The 16,818-nt window shown below is 46.2% G+C and overlaps 1 protein-coding gene across 1 annotated transcript; it reads left to right on the forward strand.

The window, feature by feature from the left end:
* The first annotated feature begins 1,977 nt into the window (after positions 1-1,977).
* On the forward strand, positions 1,978-10,189 carry GPHB5 (glycoprotein hormone subunit beta 5). Its single transcript, XM_002719552.4, has 3 exons — positions 1,978-2,083; positions 3,644-3,848; positions 9,901-10,189. Exons 2-3 carry the CDS (start codon positions 3,645-3,647, stop codon positions 10,087-10,089), a joined length of 393 nt encoding a protein of 130 aa, XP_002719598.1. The 5' UTR covers positions 1,978-2,083; position 3,644; the 3' UTR covers positions 10,090-10,189.
* The last annotated feature ends 6,629 nt before the right edge of the window (positions 10,190-16,818 follow it).

The raw sequence follows: 16,818 nt of genomic DNA on the forward strand, positions 1-16,818 counted from the left end.
TTCCATATGTGTGGAGACTGTAAATTGTCATCATTACAAGGTTACTCCCTAGTTGGCTGCAATGGCCGGAACTGTGCCAATCTGAAGCCAGCAGCCAGGAACTTCTTCTGTGTCTCCCACATGGGTGCAGGGGCCCAAGCACTGGGTCATCCTCTACTGCTTCCTCAGGCCACAGCAGAGAGCTGGACTGGAAGAGGAGCAGCTGGGACTCGAACCAGTACCCATATAGGGTGCCAGCACTGCAGGAGGCAGCTTTACCCTCCACGCCACAGTGCCGACCCCAAGAATTTTTTTAAAGTATCCTCATGTGTTTCAAGTCTAAAGGCCTGAGCAGCTACCTTGTGAAGCACAGGCTGACAGCCCAGGACGAGGGCATCAGGTGAGGAGTCTGTCCCCACAGTACCCAGTTCTGGTTAGGTTACTTGCAGACCGAACAATAAACAAAGTCCTTTAATCAAGCCTAATTTAATTTTTTTAAAGAATGATTTATTATCATCCTTTTATTTGGAAGGCAGAGAGACAGAGGGATAGATGGGAGAGAACTTTATCCCTGGTTCACATCACAGATGCCTGCAATAGCCAGAGCTGGGCCACACTGAAGCCAGGAGCTGAGATTCCAATCTGGGTCCCCCACGTGGGTGGCAAGGACCCCAAGTACTGAGCTGTTGCTGTTGCTTCCCAAGGTGTGCATTAGCAAGAAGTTGGATCCTAAGCAGAGCAGCTGGGTTGGAAACAAGCACTCCAATACAGGGTACATGCCTTCCATGCAGTGACTTCAATTGCTATACCAAATGGCTGCTCTTCAGTTTCAACTTCTAGGAAACACCTAATGGTGATCTGGCTTTGGACATGCAAGAGTGTATTGATGGGCTCACTGAGTGTCATTATGGGTTTGAAAAACCAAACCTTTGATGAATTGTCCGCTTGCTTCAAGAACACCTTTCTTCGTAGAAAATGGGAAGGCGTTGCCTTCTTCATTTGGTTTCATTATTTATTTAATATGCGTCTTAACTGTCTCTGGCTAGGTCATTATTTGCTATGATATGTAAGCTCCCAAGGGCAAAGATGATATCTGCTTCATTTACTTTCCAAAGCGCTCAGAAAAATGTCATAAACCAGTAGGTTTTAATCCATTTGTATGCTGTTATTGAAAGCTAGAATATAAACTATATCCCACAGTCATAAGCAAATGCCAGTTTGTTGCTACTTTAACCTTTGAAGACCAGAAATAAATGAAGCATCTTCGTTAGAGGAGTGTCGGATGACCTTACACGCAGTATAAATGCGTAGCTTTGGGGTATTTTAATTTAAAAGTATTGATAGTAATGGACTTCCTATTATAAAAGTCTGCCTGATGCAGAAAAAGGCAAAAAAATGCTGAAAGTCATATAGAAGAAATAATTCATTTCTATCATTCCCATGCTGGAAAAAAGTCACTTTGATCATCTTGCTACTTCTTCCTGTGCGATTCACTTTAAGCCTATAATCTAACCCCAAGCTAATTTGAACACTTCCAGAAGGTTTCCTCTCAATATGATTCCCATCCTTTCAGTTAGTTAGTAATCCTGTGTCTTTTCCAGTAAGAGCGGTTGTTTTTGTTATTTTCAATGTATGGAAACATGTTGCAGGGCACAGAGTCAGCCGCTAGCTGCCCCGTCTCAAAGGAAACCTGTGGTCCCCATGAAGGAAAACTTAATCTTGCCCCAGTACCTTTTGTTCTGCCCAGAGCCATGTGAACCGCTTCTGACTTTTTCCCCAAGATTATGTCACCCATCAAGGCAACTTTCTGTTGCAGTAGGTGATGTTAAGAAACAAAGCAACACCCTTTGCATGAATCAGTTTTGGAAAATAGAGACTGGCTTTATATTCCTCAGCTTTGATGTGTTTAGCAGTTCCTGTAAGGATCTGCCTCTCTTCTGTTTTGATTGACAAGACCTTTCCTATATATTTGAGCAACCGAGCAGCTCCCTCACAGAGGGGAGAGACATTTACCCACAGCACACCTCTCACTGTCATTGTAACTTTCTGAAGCTCTGGGTGCAAGGCTCAGCTCTGCAGGGAGAGTTGACTCCAGCAAGATCAGGTAAGTGCTGTTCTGTCTTTAGAACTTCATTTCTCCTCTGGGAAGGGGAAGCCCAGTGAGCCCACTATGGTGAGAGGTCAGAAGGGGAATCGTGACATCGGGTTTGGAAATGGATAACTTTGCAGCCCATTTCAAGGGATGCTCAGTTACAACGTATGTAATATCCACCTTTGCTTCCATATCCAGGTGTGCTGTATCTAGTGGGACAAGTGTGATTCTGGCCCCTAGAACACGATCAATGGCCATGACCCAGAGGGGTGGCAGTTGGAATTAAGCTGAATCATAATGAGGCATTATTACAGTGGCAATTTGTAGTGAGTTGGACACATTTTCAGGAATGGCCTCCACATCAGGTGCCAAGTTCACAGTATCTTCTGCTTTCCATGTTTTGGGCTAGGAGCAACATATATAGGACCTATCATTATTATTATGTCTTTAAATATTTATTGATTGATTTGAAAGGCAGAGCCAGAGAGGCAGAGAGAGAGAGAGAGAGAGAGAGAGAGAGAGAGTTTTCCATCCCCTGGTTCACTCCCCAAATGGCCACAATGGCCGGAGCTGAGCTGAACTGAAGCCAGGAGCCAGGAGCTTCTTCCAGGTCTCCCATGTGGGTGCAAGGGTCCAAGGACTTTTCCAGGCCACAGCAGAGAGCTGGATCGGAAGTGGAGCAGCCGGGACTTGAACCGCCCCTATGGGATGCTGGCACTGCAGGCTGCGGCTTTATCCACTGTGCCACAGCGCTGGTTCCGGACCTATCATCATTAATATTCATCTACCCTCCTCCCTTCATTACTTCCCTATCCATGATATTGAAAATAAGACTTCAAGGGGCCAGTGCTATGGCAAAGTGAGTAAAGCTGCTGCCTGCAGTGTCAGCATCCCACATGGACGCCGGTTCGAGTCCTGGCTACTCCACTTCTGATCCAGCTCTCTGCTATAGTCTGGGAAAGCAGTAGAAGATGGCCCAAGTCCTTGCGCCCCTGCACCCATGTGGGAGACCCGAAAGAAGGTCCTGGCTCCTGGCTTTGGATCGGCGCAGCTCCAGCCATTTTGGCCAATTGGGAAGTGAGCTATTGGATGGAAGACCTCTCTCTCTCTCTCTCTCTCTCTCTCTCTCTCTCTCTCTGTAACTCTTTCAAATAAATAATAAAAAAATTTAAAAAGAGAAAATAAGACTTTGAACAAACCATTGTAGCACAGCATTGAAATGCCCTGGACCTGAATGAAAAAATAATCAAGGTGTATTTATGTGTTAAATTACGTTTGCTGTTCCTCCTATTTTACATCCTCCTGGAAGAGATCATTGGGACAAATTTCAACGCCAGAAGTTGGGTCTCAATGTGGGAATGCACTGGGAGGGTTCAGTCACCAGCGTGGCCCCTGGGGTCCACCCTGGAGCGGTGACAGGAAACTGGCCATCTGTGTTGGAGTTGTGTGCATTGACCATCTTTTGGCTCTCTGTCCTGGAATGAGAAGAGCAGGGTCACTTTGATAGCAACCACACACTGTTGGCTACCCTGGATTCACCAAACTCTGCTTCCTTCCCCGCTGGTGGAATAGCATGAAGCTGGCATTCCTCTTCCTTGGCCCCATGGTCCTCCTCCTCCTGGCTGGCTGTGGCTGCGTCCTCAGCTCGTCCAGCAGCAACCTGCGCACCTTTGTGGGCTGTGCCGTGAGGGAGTTCACCTTCCTGGCCAAGAAGCCGGGCTGCAGGGGCCTTCGCATCACCACGGATGCCTGCTGGGGCCGCTGTGAGACCTGGGAGGTGAGTTGCTAAGCCTGGGGCAGATGTCAGTGCTGGGGCCTGATTCTCACATGTTGAATTTTTTAGCAACATGAAGTAGAGCTGGGACATCTACCCTTTCCTGTGGGTTACAAACAAAACAAAACACGATGCTATGGCGCCTTCCAGAAGCGGTCGGAAAGACGCGATGTGACCCCTCTAACCAAGCTTTGTTGAGGCTTTAATGCTTTGATTTACATGGTGCTTGCGAATCATCTCTAGGAGGTCACTCTGCTTCTACTGCACCTGTTTAACCCCACATGGAGGGATCCAAGTCACCTGGAGAGTCAGTGCGAGGTTGGCAGTGAATTCTTGACTGAAGCCTGGCACTGGAAATCCTCTTGGTACTCCCTCATCTGTCATAAGGTCAGCCAGCAGGGATGTCCTGCATGGCGCTTGGTTGAGTCACGGTAGGTCCCAGGCCATTCCTCAGTGCCTCCCCACTGTCCTGTCCCCCTCGGTTCCCTGGAGCCCTGAAGGATTATCTCTAACAGAGCAATAGAAGCTCCTGAATGTTCCATTAGACCTGGCCCCTTTAGAGGCATTTCGTTTTAAATAGAGATAAAAATCTCAAACAACGTTAGACACCCACTGGGAGATGAGGGGTGGAGGGGTGAAGGAGGAGGAGGGACACGTAGCCGCTGGCTCTTCTCACTGAGGCCCATGTTCGTGCCTGATGAAGTGCTGACAGCTGGCATCACCACACCTGTGATGAGTTAAGGACCAACTTTCAAGAGCTTCTGCAATATGGCGGCCACGTGCTTTCCCAGAGATGCATGTTCTTAGCTCCGGCCTCAGCAGACTGACTTTGAAAGGTTTTATTAGGTCATCCTCCCGAGATCCTGCTTTGACCCTTTTCTCCTGTCCCTTCTCATTTCCTTCTGTCATTATTATTATTCCTTGACACCTGTCTCCAGGGCCACCTCCTTCTGCAAACCCTCTCTGGCTCTCAGGTAAGACACTGACTGTGTTCTACCTTTTCTACTGCCTCTCCCACCACTCACATGCTGTTTGTTTGTTTGTTTGTTTGTTTATTTGAAAGGCAGAGTTACAGACAGGCAGAGGCAAAGTGAGAGAAAGTCTTCCAACTGCTGGTTCACTCCCCAAATAGATGCAATGGCTGGAGCTGGGCTGACTGGAAGCCAGGAGCCAGGAGCTTCTTCTGGGTCTCCCACATGGGTGCAGGGGCCCAAGGACTTGGGCCATCTTCTATTGCTTTCCCAGGCGGTAGCAGAGAGCTGGATTGGAAGTGGAACAGCTGGGACTTGAACCGGCACCCATATGGGATGCTGGCACTGCAGGCGGCGGCTTTACCCGCTATGCCACAGCGCTGACTCCTGCTTTTAACTTTTTTGAAGGCAGAGGTTCACTCTTGAAATTCTCACAAGTTTTACCGAAGTGCCTGTGTGCCAACAAGGCATTCAACAACCATTTGCTGGGTTGGCAGGGATGGAGGGCAGCTGTTTGGCCTAGTGGTTAAGATGTAGGCATGTGTGGGTTTGATCCCCAGCTCAGGCTCCTGACTCCAACTTCTTGCCAATGCTGACTCTGGAAGGGAGACCTGAATTGAGTTCCCAGTTCCTAGCTTTTGCCCCTTGGCCACTGCAGGCATTTGAGGGGAGTGAAATCAGCTCTGTCTGTCTGTCTCCGTCTCTGAAATAAGTGCATACAAAAATGAAAAGAGTAAATGGAAGGCTGGCGCCTCGGCTCACTAGGCTAATCCTCTGCCTTGTGGCGCTGGCACACCAGGTTCTAGTCCCAGTCGGGGTGCCGGATTCTGTCCCGGTTGCCCCTCTTGCAGGCCAGCTCTCTGCTGTGACCAGGGAGTGCAGTGGAGGATGGCCCGAGTGCTTGGGCCCTGCCCCCCATGGGAGACCAGGAGAAGCACCTGGCTCCTGGCTACGGATCAGCGCGGTGCGCTGGCCGCAGCGCGTCGGCCATGGCGGCCATTGGAGGGTGAACCAATGGCAAAGGAAGACCTTTCTCTCTGTCTCTCTCTCTCACTGTCCACTCTGCCTGTCAAAAAAAAAAAAAAAAAAAAAGAGTAAATGGAGTGATGTAGCTGAATGGAAGCCAGCTTTGGAATCCATGAGCAACATCCAAAGAGGATACTTCTTAGGAAAATTATCCTAATCTACAGGGACCCTGAGAGCAGCCTGCTGTCACTTAGATCATTTTATGGCCCCATGATTGGAATCGGGTTATGGTGATGAAATCTCCAAGTGAATGCAATGCTGCACCAAATTAGCTTTTATTGTTGTTGTTTGATGTCCGGGTCTTGAGATCCAAAAGCCATATGAACACTCAGCAATGTCTGTCAGTCGACAACAGATGTTCTCCGGAACGTTTGCAGCCTCCTTGTACCCAGGGCCTGGCCTGGCAGTGCCTCCTACTGCTGCCGTCTTGTACTGGGGGCTTCTGAGAGCTCTTTCTGGCCACATCCTCAAATCCTGTTTCCTCTGAACTCAGCCCATTTCTGTTCCTTTTATCAACCAGTGGGTGCTTTGGTGGGACCGCAGTCACCCATGGCCCACTGGGGGCTGTGCTCTTAGGGGAGAAATGGAAGCATGAAGATCATGAGAAAACAAAATTTCTCCTGTTCTACGCAGCTTCTATTTCTGCATTTCCTGGGCTATGAGAAGGAAGGTTACTGTGGAAAATGAATACAGGAATGAGGTCATTTCCCAGCCACCTGAAAGCTGCTGTGATAGGAAGCACTTTTTTTGGGTAATGGGATAGGGGAGTATATCTGAAAATGATGTTCCTGAGAGACGAGGGTCTGGATTTGCTCGAGACAGGGGAATTATCTCTGAAAACAGCTCTTCCTCGTGATGTGGGCTTACAGTGGTCACATTAGCAAGACAAACAAACAGAAAACAACCCAGCTCTCCCTGCTTCACAAAAAATGTCCTAGATTGAAATAAGACAAAATAAAAAAATCAAGAAGCTCAGATAAATGAAAATTTCAGATAAACAGCAAATAATTTTTTTTAGGATGAGTCTGTCCCAAATAGGAGAACTCTTCATAAAGTTCATTGAATATGTGTATTATGAAAAAAATCAATGCATGAAATTTTGTTCTCTGTATGCAAATAAATTTTTCTTTTACTTCAATTATCCTTGAAATTTCCGAAGTCTCCTTGTATTTCATGGGACAGATTTACACTAAAATATCATTTATATGAAATTTACATTTAACGGGGTCTCTGATCTGCCTGATTTTCCAGGGTACTGAGGATAAGCGGAAGGTAGGGGAGAAAGAGTGATGACAATTTTTTCTGTGAATTTCTCGTTAAATGCAAGAACTTCATCAGTTGACATCAAATGTCATCTTTCTCTTTTCTCTTCCTTTCCCTTCTTCCTCTCGCTTCCCAGAACAAGTGAAGGCACTGTGGAAAGATTCTTCTTCCTCTTTGGTTTTTTTTTTTTTTTTTAGAGACACACTTTTTTTTATGAGATTTATTTACTTATTTGAGAGTCAGAGTTATAAACAGAGAGAGAGAGAGAGAGAGAGAGAGAGAGAGAGATCTTCTATCTTCTGGTTCACTCCCCAGTTGGCCACAACAGCTGGAACTGGGTCGATCCAGAGTCAGGATCCAGGAGCTTCTTCCGGGTCTCCCATGTGGGTACGTTGGCCCATGCACTTGGGCCATCATCTACTGCTTTCCCAGGTGATAGCAGAGAGCTGGATTGGAAGTGGAGCAGCTGGGACTCGAACCAGCTCCCATATGGGATGCCAGCACTGCAGGCAGAGGCTTAGCCTATTATGCCCCAGCGCCAGCCCCATGATTCTTCCTCTTCTTGATTGCTTCCTCAGGGTAATTTCCCCAGCAAGAACAACAGACTGCACTAATTGAACACTTACTTTTTACTGGGCATTGTACATTGCATATATGTCATCATATTTCATCTTCACAACAATGCTACGAGGTAGATGTCTTATTTTACAGATGAGAAAATTGAGGCTCTAAAAATGTTCGGTGGATTTTTCAAAGGGCTCTAGCAAGCAGTAGAATAGGGACTCATGTTTGCATAGTTTTGATCTCAGGGTTTGAAAGTTTTAACTATGACATATGACTATGTCTTTTTCTGAACTATGTGCTTTGTTTATCACAATTACCTTTGAATTTAAGATTTATAAAAGGTCAAAGAGGAAGTGAATCCTTCAATGCTCAGACCAGCACTCAGAGCATCTGGGAACTTATCTTCTCTCACTGATTCAATGGCAGACATGGGGGTACTTCACAAGTCCATGGAAAATGGAATTAAAAGATAACTTTATTATGGTGCAAAAATTTACAAAATCCATGCATGGGGGGGTCTTCCAAAGTCTCATGAAAATGCATATTACGAAAAAACTGTGCATGGATTTTAAAATCTTTTTGGACCAAAATAAATTTATCTTTCCACCCCATCCATCTGCAAGGTTTCTTAAGTATCTTTGTAGTTAACTGAGACCCTCCTGGGTGTCCTTCCATGTCCTGGAGGCACCGCTGTGAGCAGAGAGGTGAAGGTTCCTCGCTGGAGTGGGTGAGGGAAGTCTGGACAACGTCAGGGGGCACTGGCAAGTGCTATGGAGCAGCACAGAGCAGGAAGGGGAGTTCTAGGGCGTGGAAGTAAGAGGTCCCAGTTCTAAACAGGACGGTCAGGAAGGGTTTCCCTGCGAGGGGGACATTTGAACAAAAAGCCCGAGACTGGGGGAGGAGTGAATCATGGGAGAAGAATGCTCAGGCAGAGGGAGCAGCAGGTGCAAAGTCCCTCCAGTGGGACTGTTCCTGGTGAGTTTGAGGACCAGTGAAGAGAACACTGCGGCTGCAACTTCGCAGGACAGGAATCACTACAATCGCCACAGGTCTTCCAGCAGGTGCAGGCAAGATGACGTAGGGTTTGGAAGGTGATCATGCTCTTTTTTTTAAATTAATTTATTTATTTGAAAGGCAGAGAGAGAGAGAGAGAGAGAAATAATGAGAGTGAGATAGAGAGAGAGAAAAGCGTCTTTCTCTGGTTTACTCCCCAAATGGCCGCAATGGCCAAAGCTGAGCTGATCCGAAGCCAGGTCCCAGGAGCTTCTTCTGAGTTTCCTACAAGGGTGCAGGGTCCCAAGGACTTGGGTTATCTTCCACTGCTTTCCCAAGCGCATTAGCGGGGAGCTGGATGGGAGATGGAGCAGCTGGGACTCGAACTCACGGCCCTATGGGATGCTGGCGCTGCAGGCTGTGGCTTTTATCCACTATGCCACAGTGCTGGCCCCTATGGCAGTCTCTGACTTTTATGCTGAATCACAGTGCTTAGCGCTCTCTCATGCTCTGGTTCTCTTACCAAGTACCTGCAGTAGCCAGGACTGGGCTAGCGTGGAGCCCGAGCTGGGAGCTCAGTCCAGATCTTCCATGTGCATGGACAGGAACCCGACTACCTGAGCCATCACTGCTGCCTCCCACGGTATACATTACCAGGAAGCTGGAGTCAGGAACCAGAGCTGGGGATTGAACCCAGGCACTTGGATGTGAGATGTGGGCATCTTAGCCACTAGGCCAAATGTCCACTCTTTGACTTGTGATTTAAAAGAATTACTTGGGTCCATTGTGTTTGTCGTGTCTTCAAAAAGTTCATAGAAAGATGCATATTGTGAAAATGCATAATGCATAATGTGAAAATGCAGACATGCATTTCAAAATAGTTTTTTTTTTTTGCATCAAAACAAAACCTATCATTCATTCAAAATTCCATGAACTTTTTGAAGTACCTTGTAGACTGTAGGGGTAATGGTGGAAGAGGGGTGGCTGGTTAGGGGGAATTTGCAATGATTGAGGTTTTTCATTCGCTAAATATTTATTGTGCACTTCTCATGTGTCCTGGGCCCTTCTGGGAGCTCATGAGCAAAATCGGACTCCTGCTTTCAGTGGTCTGGGAGGAGGCAACCATAAAGGAACCAATGAAAAGCAAGTTAATTTCTGATGCTGGCAAATGGCACCCAGGGCATGAGGCAGGACAGCATATTCTAATGGGTGCCTTGTTTTCTACCTGCGGGGGACAGAAACCCATTCTGGAGCCCCCATACATTGAAGCCCATCACCGAGTGTGCACCTACAACGAGACCAGACACGTGACTGTCAAGCTACCCGGCTGCGCCCCTGGAATCGACCCGTTCTACACCTACCCCGTGGCTGTTCGCTGTGACTGCGGAGCCTGCTCCACTGCCACCACGGAGTGCGAGACCATGTGAAGCTTGCGTGGGCGGTAGAACACGGCCGGTGGTCTTGAGCGTCGTAGACCCGCGTACACAAGCAGTGCAACCCCCGCCCCCACCCCCTGATTGATCCAAGGACTGTTTACTTCTGACCATTCCTGTGGAGGTTACCTGTCTCCCTGAGGCCAAATCAGGCACAAGGCCTAGTCTGCATTCTTATACTGAAAATGTGAAACAATATTTGTGCCTTAACCAAACTAAATTCTCAGATTCGTGCACCTGCAAATTGATTTGTCTTTGCCTTGAGCCTTGGAACATGATTTGTGTATCTCAGTCCTTCCCCAATTTGGATTTATTTCACTGGGTGTGAATGGGAAACAGGGCTAGAAAGTCTTTAAACTCGCATATTCTGTTCAACCCCTGATTTCCATCTGGATTTGTGATTCAAGAGCTAGAAATGAACAAAACGCATGCATAGGAAATCCAAGTTTCCTGGACAAAATGGTCTCTTCTCCTTTTAATGGAGCAATTATCTTCACAAGAAATAGAGATTGCTCAGATTGATAGATAACAACTCAGAGTTAAAGCTGTTTGGATTTATGTAATTCTTTTCCCAAGCAAAGTTCCCTAAGTTTCCTTAAGATACTTAAGAAACATTCTTCCTTATAAGAAAACAAAGAAAAAATGCTTTCCTGAAAGTTATCACTTAAAACTAAAATCATGGTTTTTTTCAGAGTGTGATATTTTCCCAAAGCTATAGCAAAGAGTAAATTACAAGTGTTCTTTCCCATGGAACATATTTTAAATTGAAATTGTAACTTATTGAACTCGAAAACATCCCATGTTTGTAGGGGTAAACCTGCACTGCCAACTCAGAGAGAAAAAATCTACGATTATCTGACTCTTGTCCTCTCTAAAATCGTACAGCAGCTGATTCTGTGATTTTTTTTTTCTCTAAAAACTCTAATGTTAGCAAATGTCTTTAATTCTGGCCTTTTAGGGGTTGTTTTGTCCTGTTCATTTTTCATATTATGCCAAGAAAATCTGCACTGATGCCAATAAAGCATGTTCTCTGTCTTTTGAATTCATGAAAGCTTTCAAAAAAGTATTTTTGGTCTCTAATACAGTTGTTACAACAGCAAGAAAACACAAGAAGGTTATTTTTACTTAAGCTGTAGTTTGGGACGTTGTGTCCCAAAGGTGGTGCAATCTGGGAGACAGGAGCCCTCCTTGAATGAGGACTGAACGAGCCCCCAAGAAAAGCAACAAACCATGTTGGGACTGATGGTTAAGCACTGGGACGCTGAGGCCAGCATTTGGGAACAGAGGGCAAGAGTGGAATCTACGCCAACCCTTAGCAGCTCTGTGTAAAACAGGAATTGAGTGCCCAGGGTTCTCTCCCGATCAGTGTGGGTGGTGATTAGGAAGGAGGGCACTTGTCCTACCTCTAAGACTTTTCCCCGGGACTCTCTGAGGCCACAAGGGCTTGCCAGAATTACAGAAAAGATGACTGGAGGGTCAGGAAGAGTCTCGACAGGAAGCGAATGGTGCACCATGGTGAGATGCTGCCGAGAGTGTTAAAATGAAGAGGTTGGTAATCCAAGTGTGGGTGGAGTTAAGGAAATGACAAAGTGGAGCTGAAACACTTCTGGTTCCAAAGCAGTGGGCGATTTTAGGCTGAGGGAATGAGAAAGGGGAAGGATTATAAGTTACCAAAAGGAATGGTAGGAGAGAGATGCCCAACAAGAGAGGCACCCCTTGCCAGGAGCAAGTCATCTTGACAAAACTAAGACAGGCAGTGAGGGAAGTGGGGGAGCAGGTACCTCCACCTCGTTCTCTGTCCATCCCTTAGTCCTCTATTGAATCAAATAGGAAGCAGATGGGAGGCGGAGAGCAAGAGAACCAATAGATTCAGGTGGTGAATGCTTGCTTGGGTAGCATGCTGAAAGGCAAAGAGTGAGTCTAAGGAGGCAAATGGATAAACTCCAGGGTGGTTCTCTTTAGGGAAGCTCAGCTAAAATGCACTGTGCAGTAATGTTGGCTGGGAGAGCAATCAGACGTGCTGTAGCAATCCTATTACTAGGATCCCCCTAGGGTAGTATGGAATGAACATGGGATGGTGTCTACAGGACAATGGTCATGACAGTGACTATGAGATTACTTGGTTGTTAAGTGCAGTCGAAGCCCTCAGGGTCTGCTCTTTGAGCTGCATTTGAAGCTACTCTCTTCCAACGTGCTGAAAACCAGACCGAAGATCTAATTTGAAGAGCAGCTGAATTATTAAAAAGATGAAATCTATCACTATGATGAGTATGTATCTCCCACACGGATTCTAGGTCCTAATTCATTGGGGAACACAGAGACCTGGGCTGGGGACCATCAGATGCCTACATTGGAGGTCACCTTGAAGAAGCTTCCACTCCTGACAGTGTGCACTGGGAGGACTGGTAGAATGGACGGACCTGCAATGGATCTTGAGAGTGTCAGACTGGGCCACTGAGAGGCGGAGGATGTCAGAATATAAGATTGGATAAGAAGAGTTTATCCAGATGGGAGCAGTCTCCCATTACTCAGGATTTAACATCATCATAAAGGCACCTGGGCTCTGGTCCCAGTGTGCTGTTGGGATGCCTTTTTCAGGCATGGAGACAATGATGGCTTGTATTGATAGAGAGAAGATGCCAGACCTGTTCTGGCAGAAGACTGATGATCGAAAGTCTCAGAGAAGTGGACCTGCTGGAACAGTCTTGTTACAAAGACCTGAGAACCCCCTACCTGGATGAATTCACCTGGCAGGTTCAACACACACTTCCTTCACTAAAGCAACAACAGATTCCCTGCAGAGACACCTATAACATGGAAGCTTGATAATGGCTGTGCTTGTAGGCTGAGGGTGACGACAGGGAACTGCGCTTCCTGGGTCAGCAGATCTGATGGGGTTCTGAGACCAGGTGGGGACACGTAGCTGTAAGAGACAGGATATGCATTATTGCTGTAATAGGCAGCAAATCTATAATGGCAACCAGATGGCTCTAATTGACAGGGCTTGCAGTGCTGACTAATTGTTCATGCATTCAATTCAATAGTCAAAACATTTCTACAATAAATATATATAATATATAATAATTAGAAAGCTATTAATGAAAAAAGGAATTTATACAGGATTTATACAAGTGATAAACTTGAATCTTTCAGCTTTTCTTCTTTCTCTCTTCCTTCCGTCCACAATTTATAAACAGTATTTATAAACTAATTTTGTGCAAAGCACTATGTTTGGGAAATAGAGACAAATACTTTTTGTGTTTACTGTGCTATGAAGCATTGCCATTTTACCATTACCGTTTTATGGATGATGAAATTGATAGTCTGAGAGATCAAGGGACTTGTCCAAAGTCACACAACTAGTGAGCTGTATGCAGCCAGGTTTCTGTGACCCAGAACCAGACATTTTGCACAAGAGCATGTTGTCTTTTTGGAAGGCTTCTTCCAAGTCATTCTTACTCCTGATACAGGCAAGGCAGTGGCTAGCAAGGATTTACTGAGGTCACCAACCTCTCTTTAAGACTCCACCTACTTGACTTAAACCCTGCTTTTCTTTCGCCAAAAATAACCAACCTGGTTGTTGACTGCATCCTTGCCATGACTAGAAGCTAATTGTAATATCATCATAATAAAATTACCATGGTTGACATTCCTACTCCCATCATACACTGACACCACAACCGTTCCAAAACTTTCAAAGCAGGGTGGTATGCAAACCTGCCCCCTATATTCAGTTAAACTCCTCCCCAAACACCACCCTCTATGTCTCCTGATCATATAAAAGGAAGACTCTAAACCTCACTGGGCACAGCTCACTCTCATGTGTGCCCACACTCCATCTATTTATTTTCACTTTGCATGCAAATAAATTGTATTTTTCTGCTAACCTTGGCTTATATCTCATCCTTGAATTCTTCCCCACATCAGAATTGAGAACATGCACTCAGCCATCACACAACACAACATCACACAACCCAACCATTACACAACACTTGGGGAAATCTTTGAATTTCTTGATGTCAGACAATCTTTCAACACTGATCAGTAGTTTTGCAGTCTTGCCTGGAGATGGCTCAATGCAAGGTTTGGTTAATGTATGGACACTGGAATTTTCCTCTGGTTCCTTGTATAGCCTTTAGGAAGATAACATTTTTTCTGAGGTTCACCTCAAAGCTCACAACACCAGAGACGAAGGAGAAAAGAAGCAGAGCCTCAAAGGAGGATTCAAGGAGATGGCTATGCTGATGAGGGTGTGCTCTGAACTTGTTTCCTAGTCAGTGTGAAAACTGGAAGCGAGAAATGCCACACTGACTTTTAGGGCAGGATCAAGAGGCTCCTCCAAAACTCCTTCCTCTTAGAAATATTTTATTTTGTAGTTAATGATAGGTATGGAGAAGGGGAATTTCCTGGATTTTTTTTTTTTTTGGTTAATTCTGTGTTTGAAGGAAGATCATCAGTTGTCAGAACTCATAACACTTCTGGCTTTATTTGATTCATTAATTGGATCTTCCACTGGATAGGAAGTAAATGAGCTACTCCAAAAGCACTAAATTCTTCTTCAGTGCCCAGTGAATTCTCTACATTAATTATATTTTAAGTAATAAAATCACATCAGAGGGGCTGGCGCTGTAGTGCAGTAGGTTAATTCTCTGCCTGTGGTGCTGGCATCCCATATGGGCACCGGTTTAAGTCCCGGCTGCTCCTCTTCCGATCCAGCTTTCTGTTATTGCCTGGGAAAGCAGTAGAAGATGGCCCAAACACTTGGGCCCCTGCACTCATGTAGTAGACTCAGAAGAAGCTCCTGGCTCCTGACTTCAGATTGGCCCAGTTCCAAACATGGTCATTTGAGAAGTGAACCTGCAGATGGAAGACCTTTCTGTCTCTCTCTCTCTCTGTAACTCTACCTCTCAAATAAATAAATAAATAAAATCTTAAAAAAAAATCATACCAGATGGCTGGTGCCACAGCTAATCCTCCACCTGCGGCGCCAGCACCCCGGGTTCTAGTCCCTGTTGGGGCACCGGATTCTGTCCCGGTTGCTCCTCTTCCAATCCAGCTCTCTGCTGTGGCTCGGGAGGGCAGTGGAGGATGGCCCAGGTGCTTGGGCCCTGAACCCACATGGGATACCAGGAGGAAGCACCTGGCTCCTGGCTTTGGATCAGTGCAGCGCGCTGGCCATAGTGGCCATTTGGGGGTGAAGATATGAGTGCATGGAATGAGTCTGGTGCACTCAGTCCTCCTGCTAGTGGGAGCACCAGGTCCTAAGCACTGAAGATGCAAGCTTCGTTGGAAGTTTTAGGCTTTCAAAATTTTTAAAAAGATTTATTTATTAATTTGAAATTCAGGGTTACATAGAGAGAGAAGGAGCTGAACCAATCCAAAGCCAGGAGCCAGGAGTCAGGAGCTTCCTCTGGATCTCCCATGTGGGTGCAGGGGCCCAAGGACTTGGGCCATCTTCCACTGCTTTCCCAGGCCACAGCAGAGAGCTGGGTTGGAAGTGCAGCAGCCAAGACTCGAACCAGTGTCCATATGGGATGCTGGCCCTGCAGGTGACGGCTTTACCTGCTTTACAGTGCCGGCCCCGTGCTTCGGAAATTTATTTTCATTTTACAAACCCATCGCTTTGTGTGATATGAATCTTTCTTATGTTGTCAAGGAAGCAATCTGGAGAAACACCAGGAAGGCTTCCAAAGCAGAGATACTTTAGACTTAGAACTTTCAGACTGGATGCGGCTCTTCTGCTTTTGATTGCAAAACATGCAGTTTTCTCTACTGAGGCTGGGTAGCACATATAAAAAAAAAGGATCCTATTCTACTCCGTCAGGAAGTGAGGGGGACACGAATGTTAGCCCACGGGTGGCATCCGAGGGACAGGTGCCATCTGATGTTTTTTTCATCAGGCAACCAGATAGCGATCCTTCAAAAAGTACGTGGAAAATAGAAAGAAAAAGTCAGTTATTTTGATGCAAAACTTCTGTGGAAGTCCATGCATACAAGGTATCTTCAAAAAGTTGATAAAAAATGCATATTGGGAAAAATTTGTGCATGGATAATCGACTTTTTTGCATTAAAATAAATTCATGTTTCAAAAAAATAACTAATTGGAGAAAGAGAGAGAGAGAGAGTGAGCGAGCTTTCCCATCTTTGGTTCAACCCCCCAAAGGCCCTGAATGTCTGGGGCTGGGCTGGAGCTCAACGAAGAGCTGGAATGCAATCCAGGTCTCCCACATGGGAGGTGGGAATCCAATTCCTTGACTTCATTGCTTGCTCCCCGGGTCTGCATGAGCAGAAAGCTGGCATTGGGAATGGACCCCGGGATTGAACTTGAACATGCCAATGTCCTAATTGGTACACTAACTGCTGGGCCAAATGTCTGCCCCAATAATGCTGGTTTTTCCATGAACTTTTTGCAGTATCCCTGTATGTTCAGATATTAAGTCTATGGTGAATTTGGTTATCTCTTAGACCAGTCCCCCCCCCCCCCCTTTTTTTTTTGACAGGCAGAGTGGACAGTGTGAGAGAGAGAGACAGAGAGAAAGGCCTTCCTTTTTGCCATTGGTTCACCCTCCAATGGCCGCCGCGACTGGCGCGCTGCGGCTGGCGCATTGCGCTGATCCGAAGGCAGGAACCAGGTGCTTCTCCTGGTCTCCCATGCGGGTGCAGGGACCAAGGACTTGGGCCATCCTCCACTGCACTCCCGGGCCACAGCAGAGAGCTGGCCTG

This window comes from Oryctolagus cuniculus, chromosome 20, assembly GCF_964237555.1.
Source record: "Oryctolagus cuniculus chromosome 20, mOryCun1.1, whole genome shotgun sequence".
Classification (NCBI taxonomy): domain Eukaryota; kingdom Metazoa; phylum Chordata; class Mammalia; order Lagomorpha; family Leporidae; genus Oryctolagus; species Oryctolagus cuniculus.

Excerpts from the sequence above, each read along its gene's own strand:
- GPHB5 (XM_002719552.4), top strand. The coding sequence starts at position 3,645 with ATGAAGCTGGCATTCCTCTTCCTTGGCCCCATGGTCCTCCTCCTCCTG. Across the intron at positions 3,849-9,900 it reads GCCGCTGTGAGACCTGGGAG|AAACCCATTCTGGAGCCCCC; the intron begins GTGAGTTGCTAA and ends TGCGGGGGACAG.